General features: G+C 40.7%; 1 protein-coding gene across 1 annotated transcript; it reads left to right on the forward strand.

The window, feature by feature from the left end:
• The first annotated feature begins 6,636 nt into the window (after positions 1–6,636).
• LOC143793726 (granzyme A-like) lies at positions 6,637–17,735 on the forward strand. Its single transcript, XM_077280744.1, has 5 exons — positions 6,637–6,810; positions 10,849–10,987; positions 12,773–12,911; positions 15,177–15,452; positions 16,347–17,735. The coding sequence occupies exons 1-5, from the start codon at positions 6,759–6,761 to the stop codon at positions 16,521–16,523; spliced, it is 783 nt and encodes a 260-aa protein (XP_077136859.1). The 5' UTR covers positions 6,637–6,758; the 3' UTR covers positions 16,524–17,735.
• The last annotated feature ends 1,289 nt before the right edge of the window (positions 17,736–19,024 follow it).

The following is a 19,024-nucleotide window of genomic DNA, read 5'->3' on the forward strand; positions in this document are numbered from 1 at the left end:
CAGCGTAGTCTGGATCTCAGGCCTTGACTGGAGTCGTCCGAATCTAGCTCACTGGCTCTCAACATCCCACCTGTATTTCTCTCCAAGCATGTAAATTGGCCACAGCGTCCCTCGGGCCTGGCTTGGCTCTGGTCGCAGCCTTCCACTACAGCGGGGCCCAGATGTTTCTCACAACTCTGGCCTTCCCCGGCATCTGTCCACTCTCGGACTCTTCTGTGGCAATGGTGGATGCAAACCCACCTTGCAGGTATAGAATCTGCCCCAGGTGCAGGTTCTGGCGCCAACTGGTCTTTTCAGTGACTGGTGGCCATATTAGAGTATGGAAGACCATGGGGGGTGCATTATATTGTATAGGGGACCATAGGGAATGCATTATGTTGTATGGAGGACTATGGGGAATGTATTATATTGTATGGAGAACCATGCTGTGTGCATTATATTGTATAGAGGGCTTTGGGTAGTGCATTATACTGTATGGAGAACCATGGGGAGGGCATTATATTGTATGGAGGACCATGGGGAGTGCATTATGTTGTATGGAAGACCATGGGGGTATGTTATATTGTATGGAGGACCATAGATGCATTATATTGTATGGAGGACCATGGGGGTACATTATATTGTATTGAGGACCATGGAATGTACATTGTATTGTACAGAGGACCATGGGGAGTGCATTATATTGTATGGGGGACAATGGGAGTGCATTATATTGTATGGAGATCCATCCATGGGGTGCATTATATTGTATGGAGGACTATGGGAAATGCATTATATTGTATTTAGAACCATGAGTGCATTATGTTGTATGGAGGACTATGTGGAATGCATTATATTGTATGGACAACCATGATGAGTGCACTATATTGTATGGAGGGCCATGGAGAGTACATTATATTGTATGGGAGACCATGGGGTGCATTATATTTGATGGAGGTCCATGTTGGTGCATTATATTGTATGGAGAACCATGGGTAGCGCATTGTATTGTATGGAGGACCATGGGTAATGTATTTTATTGCGTGGAGAACCATGATGAGTGGATTATATTGTATAGAGGGCCATTGGGAGTGCATTATACTGTATGGGGGACCATGGGGGGGGCAATTATATTGTATGGAGGACCATGTGGAATGCATTATATTGTATGGAGAACCATGATGAGTGCATTATATTGTATGGAGGGCCATGGGGAGTGCATTATACTGTATGGAGGAACATGGGGGTGAATTATATTGTATGGAGAACTATGAGGAGTGTATTATATTGTATGGAGGACTATGGGGAGTGCATTATATTGTATGGAGGACCATGGGTAATGTATTGTATTGTATGGAGAACCATGATGAGTGGATTACATTGTATGGAGGACCATGAGGAGTGCATTATATTGTATGGAGGACCATGGGGGGTAAATTATATTGTATGGAGGACAATGAGGAGTGCATTATATTGTATGGAGGACCATGGGGGGTAAATTATATTGTATGGAGGACCATGGATGCATTATATTGTATGGAGGACCAATAGGGGGTGCATTATATTGTATGGGAGACCATGGAGGGTACATTGTATTGTATGGAGGACCAAGGGGAGTGCATTATATTGTATGGAGGACCATGAGGAGTGCATTATATTGTATGGAGGACCATGGTGAGTAAATTATATTATATGGAGGACCATGAGGAGTGCATTATATTGTATGGAGGACCATGGGGGGTAAATTATATTGTATGGAGGACCATGGATGCATTATATTGTATAGAGGACCATGAGGAGTGCTTTATATTACTTGGAGAGCCATGGGGAGTGCATTATATTGTATGGAGGACCATGGGGGGTGCATTATATTGTCTGGAGGGAAATAGGGAGTGCATTATATTGCAGAGAGGACCATGGGGAATTCATTAAATTGTATGGAGGACCAGAAGGAGTGCATTATATTGTATGGAAGAACATAGGGGGTGCATTATATTGGGTAGAGGACCATGGGGAGTGAATTATATTATATGGCGGACCATGGTGAGTGCATTGTATTGTATGGGGGACCATGAGGAGTGCATTATATTGTATGTAGGAAAATGAGGGTGCATTATATTGTATGGTGGACCATAGGGAGTGCATTATATTGTATGGAGGAAAATGGAGGGTGCATTATATTTTATGGAGGACCATGAGAAGTGCATTATATTGTATGGAGGACCATGGGGGGTAAATTATATTGTATGGAGGACCATGGATGCATTATATTGTATGGAGGACCATGAGGAGTGCTTTATATTATTTGGAGAGCCATGGGGAGTGCATTATATTGTATGGAGGACCATGGGGGGTGCATTATATTGTATGGAGGGAAATTGGGAGTGCATTATATTACAGAGAGGACCATGGGGAATTTATTATATTGTATGGAGGACAAGGCGGAGTGTATTATATTGTATGGAAGAACATAGGGAGTGCATTATATTGTCTAGAGGACCATGGGGAGTGAATTATATTATATGGCGGAACATGGCGAGTGCATTGTATTGTATGGGGGACCATGGGGAGTGCATTATATTGTATGGAGGAAAACGAGGGTGCATTATATTGTATGGTGGACCATAGGGAGTGCATTATATTGTATGGAGGAAAATGGAGAGTGCATTATATTGTATGGAGGACCCTGGCGGTGCATTACATTATATGGGGGACCATGGGGAGTGCATTATATTCTATGGAGGAAAATGAGGGTGCATTATAGTGTATAGAGGACCTTAAGCCGTGCATTAAATTGTATGGAAGAAAATGAGGGGTAAATTATATTGTATGGATGACCATGGGCAGTGCATTATATTGTATGGATGACCATGGGCATTGCATTACATTGTATGGAGGAACATGAACACTGCATTATATTGTATGTAAGGCTATGGGGGTGCATTATATTGTATGGAGGACCATGAGAAGAGCATTATATTGTATAAATGACCATGAGGAAAGCATTATATTATATGGAGGCCAATGGAGGTGCATTATTTGAATGGAGGACCATGGAGAAGGCATTATTCTATATGGAGTAGTATATGGGGCCCATTGTACTATATGGCAGGCTATGCTGGACTATTATAAGATTTGAAGGGCTATGTGGGGGCATTATACTCTATGCAAGCAATTATTGTTCGGGGTTCATTATACTGAGTAGAGGGGTGTGGGCTGGCCATCATACTGTTTTGAGGGCTAGTGTGGGCCATTATACAGTGTGGAGAGGTGTGGGGCCATTATTCTGTATGTCGGCCCATTATACTGCATGGAGGGCTGTGTGGGTGTCACAGTTGGGGGATCATATTGTGTTGAGGTCACCATACTATGCCTTGGGAGTTGAGGTGGGGTACAGTAGGGTCATTACACTGTGCATGTGGAGGCTAATGTGGAGGAATTCACCATGGGGGTATCATACTGTGCTTGAGGTGCACTTTTGCGGGCATCATACTTAATGGCGACAATGAAAGAGGAATCTGAGACTTCAGCAGAAGGAAAATTTCTTTGTTAAGGCTGGAAAATAACTTCTGCTACGGGAACCCATGATTTCTAGGTACGTCCCTGCTCCCATAGATGAAGTGGAGTAGAAGCCAAGCATGTGCACCTCCGATCCATTGCAAGCATAGCTGTAGACCCAGTCTCAGGTTCCAGTGATCAAGAGTCCCATTGTCTGGATCGCTGTGGGTCCAGTATTCAGTAAGTATGGATAAGAGACAACTTACGATTTTGGGAACAACCCTTTACGCACCAAATTCCTCCTCCAATAATGATATAGCGACAATCATACAATGCCTTCTGCCTGCAGCAATTACAATGGGAGTCTCACTAAATGCAGAGGTGTAATATATGTATTCTATATTAGATGTATTTCCATCTAAACCACAGAACAGAAACTATGAAATATCTGTAAGCGTGACATGATGAACCTGTGAATATCTGACCTACAGACCTACAGACCAGACCATTGCTGTCTCCCCACTTCCTTTACTGTATTCTTCAACTTTTGTGTTGTAAAATATCTTAGAAACCACATGTTTAACCTTCCCGTGTGTCTGGTTACGTAGATCTGTTCTTTTCTAGCTATTACTTAGGGTTTAAATTATTTTTTTAGTAATAGCATGTTCTGTAATGCAGTATTTTGTCTTTTAGCAAAGTTCAAATTAATACAAAATAAGAGGCATTTACAAGGGAACCTATCAGCTGCCCAAGTCTTCTAAAGAGCCACCATGTCTTCATTGCACCCGATGCCTATACTCTATTAAGCCCTTTTTTGTGGCTTAATGATTGGTGATTATGCAAATTAATGGATGACAAGTTGTGAGAGAGTTGATTTCCGCAGACTAATCCTCCCTCTCAGAATGTTATTGTGCCCTTTTGGATTTGAGTGTCATGATTTGCAAGTGCGCCGTCACCACTGGCTCTATGTATTCTCTTGGCATGCGCAGTGCACCAACAAAGCCCAGGAGCTACATATTGTGCACTTCAAGGAAGGCATAATGTTGTTCATTTTGCAAGGGGCAAGTGGTGACATTGCTTTTGAAAATCATGTCACTGATACTCAAAGGGGCGTGATAATGTGAGGATAGGGAGGATTTGCCCAGGGAAATCAACACCTCCTGGACTAGTCACCCACAAATTTGCATAGCGCTAGCAGAGTTATAAGTTTGAATTTACATTGAATCATCAAGTAGTAAGACACAGAAAGGGGTTTGTTAGAAAGTAGATGTAGGGTGCAATAAAAACATGGTCGTGATTTAGGGGGGCTGGGGCAGCTGACAGGTTCTCTATGAGCTATGGATTAAAGGGTCTATAGTATAAATTCATGTGCAATTATTTTACTATAGTCAGAATATAGCTCATATCTGCTGTTAGATAAGAGCAGATCTTTTGAAATTTGAACAGTATTATATCAATAACAGATTAATAAAGCACTGAGACGCGATCAGCTGGCGGAAAGAACGAGATCTCAGAACAAGAATGGCCGCAGACACATGTGGGATCCTGCGCTACATGTCAGAATCTCACAACGTGGAAATTTGTGTCTGACTTTACTAGAAAGTTAGCCCCTTTCAGGGTATATTAAGGACTTTTCTCAGGGATTTTGGTACTGGACTATATTTAGACAATTCACCAATCTGCAGCTGCCCACTCTTTTATTTATTAAAGGGAATCTCTCAGTAGGTTCTTGCTATGTAAGCTGAAGACAGCATACTGTAGAGGTTAAAGCACAGATTTTCAGGGTTGTCTCTCTTATCAAGCTACGATTTGTTTGCCTGTAATGATTGCTTTAGCACCAGGAGCTTATCATTGCTGTGACTCAGGAGCAGGAGCCTCCTGGTTTGGCAAGGCCCTCTCCTGTGATAAGCACCTAGATGTCTATCGACATTGTATATACACAGCCTGGTGTGGGCGGGGTTAGCTTTCTCAGCTCTGCTGTATTGCTAATTCTAAAAGCTCTGATTGTGTCAGAGCAACTGCACCCAGTAAAGTAAGTGATACATCGTTGGATTCAGCTTCTCTTTGCCTACATCAGGCTGCTCTCAGATGAAGTAGCAAAAACCTAGCCAAAGATTTCCTATATCTATTTAATGCCACAATTTTAATTATTTTCTAATATGCTATAATTAAATATTCCCTACAGTTCCCTAACTATACTATCTAACTGCTTTCTTTTTTTTTTCTTACTTTTTTGATAATGCTCCCAGTTGTTTCTAAGATCAGGTGTCCTTAGTGTCTAGTGCTTAAAAATCCAAATTCCCTCTCCAGCCTCCAGGACAGATTCTCTCTGCGTTCTGTGTTCTCAGCTCCAAGGCCTCTTTTCCTCTTATTTCCAGCCCTTTTTTGTGGGACCTGGGTGAGGCCTAAGGCCTTTACAACACTTATTTTGTCTGCACCTTATAGCAGCTTCTTTTGTCTTCACACATAGTCAGATTATCACTCCCCACACTTTTCCTTGCAACCTGCTCAGCACTGTTCCTGTGCCAACATCAGGCTCTGCTGAAGCCCACGAGGTCACCAAATTCCTATTCTTCATCTTGACTCAAATTCCGTAACTGCTTACTGGTGACCCTGTTCGAAATAGTCCACCAAACAAAACAGGAAAAGCTGAACATATAGACAGAAATGTTACATCAAAGTCAAACAAGTTAAAAGTGGTGAAAGTTATCCCTTACAAATACAGTACAGTGCTAGAACTAACAACATTAGATAAATACAGTGCCAGAACCAAGCTTAGTACATAATTTTTGGAACCAGAGTCAATAACTATTGTGGCTCCTTGATTACTGAAAATAGATGTCTGGATAATAAAGATTAAATGCTGTGCTGTCACAACTATGGAACCAGAAAAAAAATCATGTTAAAACAGTATAAGAACCAACTACAGTGAATAAAAACAGAACAAGAACAAACCAAATGACATAATGTACCAGAACAAAGCTACATTAAGAAAGTACCAGAACAGTAGTTCAATTTCTACCTGTTAACCCTAATCATAAATCATAAGTCTCTACAGTCCATTAGTGGAAACATCCCGTAATATATTATATGTAGAAAACAAAACCGAATCCTTCTGAGGTATCACCTAAAGCTTTATTTTCCTTGAAGGCAACATCACTAGTCATTTGACTCACAAACCACAATGTGCAGATATTTTCTCAGAAGTGAAACCACATGACATAGATATACCGTATATATGATCCCACGCCCCGTCTAAGGTACTGAGAGGACCACTGAGAATGGGGCATTTTATAACGCTGTTTGTGTTATCCCTGCTTCACATCAATGGACGTAAGTAAATATTACATTAATAATTCATGAGAATTGTGTTATGTTCTGCATACTAGCACATAATACTATACTACATAATACTATGCTACTACACACTACCATATTACCAAACAATACTACATAATATGACGTCACAATACAATACTATATTACTGCACACTAGTATACAACAGCCTAATGCTATGATAATATATAAAAGCACACTACTACGTTCTGCCATACTATTTTGCAATGCTATTAAAAAGTACTTATTATCAGTCTAGGACTGCCAATATCTAGATTTCCCATGAATATTTTTCTTTGTTAAAAGGGTATTCCCATATCCAAAATCCAAAATATCTCAATACGTAGTAAGTGTAATAATAATATTAACAAATACCTCTCATTAGAAACGTAGTATAGTTCTTCTGATTCACTATGTCAGTTAAAGGGAACCTGTCACCCCCAAAATCAAAGGTGAGCTAAGCCCACCGGCATCAGGGGCTTATCTACAGCACTCTGTAATGCTGTAGATAAGCCCCCGATATATCCTGAAAGTTTTACTTGTGGTTCAATAAATGAATGTGTTTTTTAATACTTCATAGAGCTCTTCGATTTTTTTGGGAAAAAAACATAACTTGAAAAAAAAGCTATTATAATAGTTTAATAACAATAATACTTGAACATTGTTGGTAAATGTGCTTCACAATATTTACTATACTGCTTTATAATATTCTACTACTATATAATGCTATACTACTCTATACACACTTTTGTTGGTCAGGCATCCAAAGTGATACGCAGTACTGTTTATTTTATATGTGTCTATTTTATTTAGATGTAGATGTTTATTTTATATGTGTCTATGTTTGGCTATTCAGGTATTTTGCACCAAAAATATTGTGCTTACAGTATTAAATGTGGCACATTTTACGAACCCAATGAACCACATTGTCTAGAGATGTTTCAAAGGTGTCTCGTGACCACACCGACATTATCCTACATAAACAGCCATAAAGCAAAACACCAGTAATACTCCAAAGAAAACTGGTTTAACATCGGCTAGAGTAGACAATTACACCTTCAGATTATTGTAAATTCAAATAAAACAATGAATAAAAAAGTCAAATACAGCACCACAAGTACAGAACACTAGGTGTTCACCCGAAAATAAAGAAGTAAATGGTCCTGGTAAAATCCTCAAATGCAAGAAAATATTGCTACATAAGTGTGCAAAAAATAAGTCAAATATACAGTACAGACCAAAAGTTTGGACACACCTCATTTAAAGATTTTTCTGTATTTTCATGGCTATGAAAATTGTACATTCACACTGAAGGCATCAAAACTATGAATTAGCACATGTGGAATTATATACTTAACAAAAAAGTGTGAAACAACTGAAATTATGTCTTATATTCTAGGTTCCTCAAAGTAGCCACCTTTTGCCTAGATAACTGCTTTGCACACTCTTGGCATTCTCTTGATGAGCTTCAAGAGGTAATCACCGGAAATGGTCTTCCAACAATCTTGAAGGAGTTCCCAGAGATGCTTAGCACTTGTTGGCCCTTTTGCCTTCACTCTGCGGTCCAGCTCACCCCAAACCATCTCGATTGGGTTCAGGTCTGGTGACTGTGGAGGCCAGGTCATCTGGCGTAGCACCCCATCACTCTCCTTCTTGGTCAAATAGCCCTTACACAGCCTGGAGGTGTGTTTGGGGTCATTGTCCTGTTGAAAAATAAATGATGGTCCAACTAAACGCAAACCGGATGGAATAGCATGCCGCTGCAATATGCTGTGGTAGCCATGCTGGTTCAGTATGCCTTCAATTTTGAATAATCCCCAACAGTGTCACCAGCAAAGCACCCCCACACCATGACACCTCCTCCTCCATGCTTCACGGTGGGAATCAGGCATGTAGAGTCCATCCGTTCACCTTTTCTGTGTCGCACAAAGACACGGTGGGTGGAACCAAAGATCTCAAATTTGGACTCATCAGAACAAAGCACAGATTTCCACCGGTCTAATGTCCATTCCTTGTGTTCTTTATCCCAAACAAGTCTCTTCTACTTGTTGCCTGTCCTTACCAGTGGTTTCCTAGCAGCTATTTTACCATGAAGGCCTGCTGCACAAAGTCTCCTCTTAACAGTTGTTGTAGAGATGTGTCTGCTGCTAGAACTCTGAGTGGCATTGACCTAGTCTCTAATCTGAGCTGCTGTTAACCTGTGATTTCTGAGGCTGGTGACTCGGATAAACTTATCCTCAGAAGCAGAGGTGACTCTTGGTCTTCCTTTCCTGGGGCGGTCCTCATGTGAGCCAGTTTCTTTGTAGCACTTGATGGTTTTTGCAACTGCACTTGGGGACACTTTCAAAGTTTTCCCAATTTTTTGGACTGACTGACCTTCATTTCTTAAAGTAATGAAGGCCACTCGGTTTTCTTTACTTAGCTGCTTTTTTCTTGCCATAATACAAATTCTAACAGTCTATTCAGTAGGACTATCAGCTGTGTATCCACCAGACTTCTGTTCAACACAACTGATGTCCCCAACCCCATTTATAAGGCAAGAAATTACACTTATTAAACCTGACAGGGCACACCTGTGAAGTGAAAACCATTTCCGGTGACTACCTCTTGAAGCTCATCAAGAGAATGCCAAGAGTTCTGAGCTCCCTCTCCTGGCCTAAGATTTACCTGCCAAAGGGATCCCACTTGTCTCCAGGCATGGCACTACCCTCCCCGAGAGGAAGACATCATCACTGTGGTACCCGAACTCCTGGGGTGCCACGTATATTGGACATATTTTTTGCACACTTATGCAGTAATATTTTCTTGCATTTGAGGATTTTACCAGGACCATTTATTTCTTTATTTTCGGATATACCCACCTAGTGTTCTGTACTTGTGGTGTTTTATTCATTGTTTTATTTTACAAGAAACTGAATTTTTAATTGTCTACTCTAGCTGGTGTTGTTTGGAGTGTTAAAGGTGTCTCATGAGACACAAAAAAACAATACATGTTTCATATTAAATGCAAGTAATTTTTGGTGAATTCTCAACCAGAATTCTGTCACTTTTGAATAAGTAAATGTGCGACAGTGTTTCTAACTTCCTGTTCTCAAGTGCCCACATTGGGTTATTTTTTTAGATATTCTATATAGAGAATAACTGTGGTCAGTTGTGGTACCTCCTAATTGACTTAAAGAGGTTGCCTGGTCTAAAACTACCAGTCTGCAGTCACTCTATGTGACTGCCGAATTGTGAAGTCTCACAGCGCATTTAAGGTGTGAATTCCTGGTTTAGATTAATTCTTGGGCTCAATACTTGTAGATGGCCGCCGAATTGACATATTCAGATATTAAAGGTTTGGTAGTTGAGACCCTTACCAGTATCAATAACTGGTTGACTTCCTGGGAGTTACTAATATCTGTTAGGTTTGAATATCTGTTAATGCCCTATTACACATTAGATAAAAGTAAATCAATTTCAGTTGGACCAGCTGATATCTAGTTTATATGGTGGAACGGGGGCTGAATCTTTCTCATCAAATTAAGTTGGAGGACAGAAAGATCGAACTTGTTGACTTTCAACACTCATTTTCATTTCTTACATTTTAAGACCATCCAGAGGCATTTTACGTTACTTTTTCCTCATCTCCCCGTTGAAAACATCTGGATAATAATGCTGGGTTCACTTCATGTTTTAGCCACACATCAAAGTCATCCATCTGAATCCTTTAAAAATGGCAAAGGTGGTCAAATGTGTTTTGTGCCTCGAAAAGACAGACAATGCCGAAAATGAAGTCAAACAGAACACAAAATGACTCCGTCTGCTTCATTAAAGATTCGTTGAATCTTGTGGCAGCATAGATCTTTAGTAAAAGTGGTCTCATATTTGCCAAATTAAGATTTTTGGCCACCAAGGCACCAGGACCTGGGTGTGTCGGCAATCCCTGCACCCACCATAGTTATTTCTGGATTATTCCAAGCTGAAACCTACTAGACATCATCATGCTCATTTGCCCATTCCTACTAATCTCCAGTATTCATCCTTATTCACAGATGTCGGCATGGAAATTATTGGAGGAAATGAGGCCGCTCCACACTCCAGACCATACATGGTTTTTCTGAAGTCAAATGAGATGTGTGGTGGAGCACTAATTAAACCAAACTGGATTTTAACTGCTGCTCACTGTAATTTGTAAGTATATCCTGTCTTGACAAATTTTGACAGCAGAACCAATAGTAAAGAAACCGCATATTCTGTAATGTTCTTTATCTGAGGTTTATTGCAATTCCTCAGCATTCATAGGGAACCCTCAAGTAAAATGTCCTATTAGGGCAATACCATTGCTGGGACCTGTGTCTATAGGCCAAATATAGATCTTCTTCTTCTAATGTCATATCTTTCATATGTTAAAGTGAACCTTTCAGCAGGAATTTGCTAACTAAACTACAGACACTGTCAGGTTGGAACTGTTAAACTGATTAAAATGAGGTGGAGAGATCTGTCTTGTGGTTCTTGTGTTATCAGTGTTAGAAGTTTTCAGTTAATGATACTCCCATGCTTCTGGGCGGGACTGTAGGCAGAGTCTTGTCTTCCTGCTCTAAGCCAGAGAAACCAAGGAAAGACCTGCTCACAGGCTGCATCGAAGCACAAACAGTCTGTGTCTATGATGAGGAACATGTTTGTTCTTTGGGGAAGCCTGTGGGCAGGTCTCTCCTTGGTTTCTCTGACTTAGAGCAGGAATATAAGACTCTGCCTACAGTCCTACCCCACAGCACGGGCGCATCATTAATTGAAAACTTCTAACACTGATTACACAAGAACCACAAGATGAATTTCTTTACCCCAGGTATCATTTTAATCAGTTTAACACTGCCAACCTGACAATGTCTGTAGGTTACTCAGCAAAATCCTGCTGACAGATTCACTTTAAGGTATTTGAAGGGAACTATAGCATTTTCTGCCAGACAATCCAATAATTGGTCATCTAAGTAATATATGGACAAGCTGGGTCAAATAGTGGGGCTCTCCACTGTCCTATGACTCATATAAGGGGATGGAAAGTAAAAAAAAACTTCAATAATGTTTATACACCCTATTAGAGCATATAAAGAGAGACAAGCTTATGAATTAGGTTTTTAAATGTAAATTTTGCAGGTCTCTCTCTCTGGTTATTGACCATCATTATAGACTGACACTACTTGTTCTGCAGATGCCACTTCTCATTAGAGTTGAGCAAAATGATTCACAGGAATCTCATCCAGTGGTCATGCTGGTTGCTGGTTATTGGTAGTTTGTAGGAAACCTCCTCCTATCTCCTGGCATCCCCAGTGCTTCTTCAGATAACTAGTAGATCTGGTACCCCGACATTGTTGCAGTGTGACAAACACTGGGCACTGTGCATGCCAATCAAAAGAGGAGCCAAGGATGCTGGCGGGGGAGGTTTGCAGGGCTCTGGTCTAGCAGATAAGGACTTCCATTGTGGCTAGTCTAACATTGTCCTATGTATCATTTTGTCTAACTTTACTCCTCAGCAGTCATCTCATTATCATAACAAGCAGGATTGCTGCAGAAGTTAACATCCATAACATACAGAGAATTCATCATTCACATTGATGGAAATCACAGCTCACCTCCTCTCCCTCACTGCACAGTAATTTATGCACAGGTTAGAGCACGCACACAGCACTCCGCCATAGAATTAAATGAGTAATCCACAGACTATAATATAAATTCCTGCGCTCAATGTAGCTGCCATAAAACATATCAATGAACAGCAACTTATGTAAAATGGCAGCCATCAGAAACAAAAAACTCTAAAACTTAAAACAGATCATAAAAAAAAATATTTATCACTTTCTGGTTTTCTGTAGTTAAAAATATAGGTGTTTCATTTCCTTTAAGTGATATTGAGCAACAGAGTTTTTATTTTTCTACAAAACTGTTTTGACTGAGGAGAATTTTTTATTTTATTTTCAGTGCAAATACTTCATATGCCATACTGGGTGCACACAGACTGCAAGATACTCAAGAACAGCAGCAGATAAGGATTAAACGAGGCATTAAGTACCCCTGTTATGACAAGGATCTCAGGATCAATGACCTTCAGCTTTTACAGGTAAGAATAAAAAACAAGGAGATGTAATGGAGGATGTAAATGAGGGACTAAACTACCAAACCAGAACTGTAGAGTGAAGTCAAACTCATGGGTCAGCGAAATATCTATATAATGCCAATGCTTGTCATGGATACACCAAAGAGATGTCAGCCTACTCTCCACCATCTTGAAAGTCACCATATTTGATAGTAATGAATAATGTTTTGTCTTGGCCCTTTTCTTACTCAGTGTTATATATAATTTATAGCATTACACCATGTACGTTATTGATAATTCTTGCTGTCTGATTCGGAAAGACGTTTGACATGTGTACTGTACAGCATGGAGATCTTTATATGCAAATGTATATTCCCTTACATTTCCTCTTGGCTTAAGTTTTGCCAAACTGCGCAGAGCAAGTTGACAGTGTGGCATTAGTCACTACTCATGGACAAGCTGTGAGGCAGGGTAGTCAAGAAGTCCGGGGTCAGATACCAAGAAAGCTCACCGTAAACGAAGGGGAAAGACAAAGGTGTAATCAGGTCACGGTCTGACGTCAGAATTCCATGAAGGTAGTGGATTAAGACAAAGGGGCTAGGCAAATGGATGGTCAGAAGCAAAGGTCCGATGTCAGGTAGCAATAGATCAGAAACAGAGCGCAGAAATACACACACATAACACTGAGATAAGGTTATGACTGGCAGGAATCAGATACAGACATCCAGGTAAATAGCCAGGTAATAACCCAGGACGGTAGACAACTGGAGGGAACAAAGCATGCCCCGGCTTTGATTGGATGGCTGGACTGTCACTCACAACACTGACAGCTTAGCGCGCCCCAGCCACAGCTTGCACGGCTGAAATGATATTCAGTGCGTCAAAGACATAATGAGTGGTGGAATTGGCTTTGACCAAAAAAGTAATTGTGTTACTCTAGCAGGTGTTGTTTTTGGTGTATGTGTGTGTATGAGAATGTATTGAATTAGCATAATAAGAAACTGGATACAAAGTTTTGTTAAACAGTTTTGACATATTTGGTCATATACATTGAAAGCAACTAGACAAGCCTGTATTAGTAGGTGTGGAACGCCTGCCAGAACCGTGGGGTACTCGGTACGGATGTCACAGTGGCGGTGGCTGCAACCCAGTCCGTGGCCCTGGGTGCCCAATTAAAGGGGAAAGTCTTTAAGGGGATTGGTGAATAAAGTTTGTGTTTGTGATGCCACCTGTGGTATTCGGTCAATAGGGACCGACGCTGCTGGGGTGATGTTGTGGCAGCTAGATGGAATAACTTCCCACAGGTGAAGTAGGTCTCCAGGGCTCCCGGTGTATAGGTGAAGATGGTGAGTGGTGCAGTAAAGAACGGAGGACACAGGTTTGCAGTCTCTTTACCTTGTTCACTGTAGGTTTCAGGCAACCGCAGTCCAGGGCACCAGATCACAGGTACAGGCAGGGTCCGGCTGGCTTGGAAGCAAGTTCAGAGTCCCCTCTACCAGGTGGAGATGAAAGCCTTCCTCATAGTGCAGTGGTATTGTAGTCCCTTACTGCCTATGGCTTCTAGCAAGGTCCTCACAGTTCCTCTCTGTCTTCCATAAAGGTGGGACACAAACCCGTATGACAGGTGGCTCGAGCCTTTTTACAGGGTCTCTATCACGACCCGGGCTCTATGTGCCACTGTGCCTCCTGGGTATTAAGGCAGACACGTGATTTGTAATCCAGCTGTCCTGTCAGTTTCTGCTGTGCCTCTCCTACCGGCTTCTGGTGTTTGTGCTCAGCCAAGGAGGTAGCCAGCCCAGTCACAGCTATCCTTCCCAGATGCCACTCTTCTGTGCTTTGCTCTCCTGCACGCTCTCTACAAACTGTTCTTCTTTCTTAATTCTCTTTCCCCAGGAGCTGCAACAACTCTGGCTACACGACCCATTCAGTCCTCCCGACACTCACTGTCTGACTGCTCACTTCTATGTCCTCTGAAAGACTGCCTACTAACTTCCCCTCCAGCCAGAATATATCTCCAGGGCAGTTCCCAGGAAAACTGGTTCAGAGCTCCCCCTTCTGGCCTGGTGTCCGAACATGCTGCATGTTTGTGATTACCTGATAGAAGAGATCTTCCCTTGCTTCCAAGCGTGACATCACTCTCCCAGTGAGGAAAGCAATGCCACTGGAACAACCAGGACGCTGGGGTGTTACAGATGCACTTGTACATAAATTTATATAGCCAAGCACTGAGCCCTTTACCAGTCATATTTTTAGGGTTTGTCTGGATACAGTATATTTTTTCTGTTACAGCTGGAGAAACCTGTAAAGCTGAACAAGTTTGTTTCACTTCTTCCATTACCAAAAAATGAAGAAAACATTGCAGCCAGGAAGATATGCAGCGCAGCGGGATGGGGAATAAGTGATTTAAGGAAAAGGATAACATCCGACGTCCTTCGAGAAGTTAAGCTGGCAATTGTTGACAATAAGGTCTGTAAGAAAGAATACAGCAAAAAGGAGAAATCTATTACTGACAGCATGTTGTGTGCCGGAGCCCCAACTAAGAAGCAAAAAGCTGACACATGTGCGGTAAGTAATTCCATGTGTAAGTCTATATTATTTTACTTTATTAGATAAAGTGTGAATCTAGAGAAACTGAATCAGCACTTAATAATTAACATCACAAGTATAAAAAATATAATTACTATTTCTCATGATTGTTATGAGTGTTAGATAATTAACTCTATAAATTTTATCACTGCGCTCTGTGAGGATTCTCCGGTGCTTGAAGCAGTCGGTCATGTGACTACAAGTATGTGATTTGCATACATGTGGCCACATTCAGACTAGACATGTCCAGCCTTACTTAATACACTTGCATTAGGCTAGGCGAAGTAAGTCTAGTCGGCACATATCTCCAGGTTCACGAGCACTGTAAGGATTCACAAGTCTGCAGTCACATAGTGTGTACCTTAAGGCTATGTGTCCACGTTCAGGATTGCATCAGGATTTGGTCAGGATTTTCCATCAGTATTTGTAAGCCAAAACCAGGAGTGGGTGATAAATACAGAAGTGGTGCATATGTTTCTTTTATACTTTTCCTCTAATTGTTCCACTCCTGGTTTTGGCTTACAAATACTGATGGAAAATCCTGACCAAATCCTGATGCAATCCGGAACGTGGACACATACCTTTAGGCTGGAAAAGCTGTTTAAAGGGAACCTGTCACCTGAATTTGGCGGGACCAGTTTTGGGTCATATGGGCGGGCCAAATTCAGGTGACAGGTTCCCTTTAAGGGGAACAGGACTCATGTGAGAGATTTTGCACCTTTGTCTATGCAATCAGCATAAATCTCAGAAACTGCAGAGAAATGAAACACTCGAAACTTGTGTGCATAAAATAGAAAGTTAGAAATGTCAATTGTGTTCACTGTTCAGCTTTCCAATCACCATGAAATTAATCCGTCCTATGATCTGTTCCAGGGGGATTCTGGTGGTCCATTAATCTGTGATGGAAAATATGTTGGCCTTGTCTCATTTGGACCTAATGACTGTGGTAATCCAAAGTTTCCAGGGGTCTACACACGACTTACAAACAATTATCTCAAGTGGATCCAAAATACAATTGGCGGGGATTATTCTGATATAAACAGAATATAAATACATTGTGCAGAAAATACTTCACCTCCAATATGTCTAGGAAGCATAATGGGCTTTATATATGCCAAAATAATCCAGATCTATTCATTTCATGACCCACACAAGCACTATGTGTGCCACCAGATGTTCTTCTGTATTGTTACGACTTCTCAAAATCATTCTTTAGCACCGATTCTCTAAATCTAGTGCTAAACACTCCTTCCATAGAATACCTGATATATTTCTTTAGCTTATGTTCATTGATCTGAACATTAAGAAGAGTAAAATCATGACTTCCACCAACAAGGCAGTCCATATGAAGATCACCAATGAAGAAATAGAAGTGGTCAATAGCATCATTTTTCTTGGGTTTCTCATTAATTGCAAGATACAAGCGCAGAGATCATGCATTGAATAGAATTGGGACGAACATCCATGGTGATCATGAACCAAATATGGAAGTGCAAGGACGTCTCAGTCACCATCAAACAAAGACTGATCACTGCCATTGTGTTCCCTACTGCAACATATGACTATGAGAAGTGGACACTCATGAACACAGAGAGAATAAAAATGAATGCCTTTGACCTTTGATGTTGGAGAAGACTTCTATGAATCCTATGGACAGCTTGGATCCCCAACAAAGATGTTCTTGATCATGTAAACCCAGAGATGATCCTGGGAGGTAAAATCTGACCAGTTTTAGTCATGTGAGGACGGCAAATTTACTAGAATGGGAACTGCTACCCAGAGTGGTCTCTGGTGAAAGGAAACTGAGAAGTCAGTTGGCTTGGCAGTATCAAGTATGACACGGGAATGACCATGAAGTGGTAAAACAAGTAGGCATGGCAAGATACAGCTTACAAAGCATCCATTGGTCAAAATGAATAGAATCAGAATCTGGTGATACATATATTTTTTACAACGGATGGCAATACTTTGTAACTTTATGATATAAACTCTACAGTAAATGTGTGCAGATATCAGGAATAGTGTCTATATTTATTAGCATTTGACGGCACAATATGTCATATATATCTGTATAAATTTTGGCTACTACAATGTATATATTTGTGGATGTTGCTCCTTCATGATTAGTAGCTCCAGGTGGGGGCGTTTCTGACTTTATATTAGTCAGACACCATTGTGTTTTATTCACACTTGTGTGTTTTTAAATGCTTTTCATTCCTTGTCTGTCTATTATTACATTGAATAAAGAGCTTTTGATATTGCATATATTTGATGAATTAAGTATTGGATGTGCCATCTACATTACAGTGCAGTTTTCGTTTTGCTTTTTGTTCTTTGTGTATTATTCCATTGAAAGTTAGGACTATTTTTATGTAAGATGTAATATAGACTAATCTACAGTACATGAAAATGTAAGAAACATGACAATTATTTCTGATGTCATTTGTTTTTCAATGCATGCATGTTTCATGGCTGCACTACACAACTAACAAGCCTTAAAGGGGTTGTCCGGCCTTAAGGTACAAGTCTGCTGTCACTCTTTGTGATTGCAGCCTTGTGAATCCTTACAGTGTGCATACTGCACAATGTCAGGATTCTCTGGTGCCAGCACTGGGACCATCAGACACGTGACTGCAAGTATGCGATCTGCATACATACGGTCACATGCCAACTAAACGTGTATAGTCTCCCTCAATGAAAGTGACTGCAGACTTGTAATCCAAGGCTGGACAACCTCTTTCGGGAATTAATAATAGCTACAAATTACAGCTTTATATTCTTTTGTCTAAAGACCTGTAAATGGGTCTCTACATTGATGCATGAGTGCATGGCCTTAGTATTCTAGAGAGTATATTGAGTGCATAGCCTCGGGCACCTACAACATTTTGCAAAGGAAGGGGTGAATGCGTAGACCTCAGTGTGTAGACCAGGGGTGTCAAACCTTTTGGGGTCTCTGAGTCACATTCAAAGAAGAAGAGTTGTCTTGGACCACACATTAAATACACAAACAGTAACGAAAGCTGATGAGCAAAAAGAAAAAAAAGTGCGTGCATTATTTTTCATAATATCCACCATCACTGATATGCAAACTCCTCACATAATAATACTAATTATGCATCGGCTCGATGGGAGAGTTTTATAAAATTATCCTGTAGGTCCCAAGTTTGTGGTCACTAATATAAAAAATGTACATGTCTAAGTAACATTATAGATTTTTTTATATGTATAATTTTTATTATAAAAAGAAAACAAAAAGAGGAAAACTGTAAAATCGGTGTTGGGATTTTGGGTGCTAACCAGGTTCCTTGCACTAGAGGCGCCCTAATCTATCCCTTGCACCCCAAATTACTTGCTATGCTCCTATATCTACCCAGGTCTGTCCCCTCCCCAACCCATGGTAGTGAGAAGCCGAAGTGAACACACTAATCAGACAAACAAGGGAAGATGGACATGGATAAATGATAATACCAACCATACAAAATAGACACACCAAACAACAGAGTGGGACACAGGGGAGTTACAGGAAGAAGAAACCAAATAAGAGAGAAAGA

The sequence above is a fragment of the Ranitomeya variabilis genome, chromosome 1 (genome assembly GCF_051348905.1).
Source record: "Ranitomeya variabilis isolate aRanVar5 chromosome 1, aRanVar5.hap1, whole genome shotgun sequence".
Taxonomy (NCBI): domain Eukaryota; kingdom Metazoa; phylum Chordata; class Amphibia; order Anura; family Dendrobatidae; genus Ranitomeya; species Ranitomeya variabilis.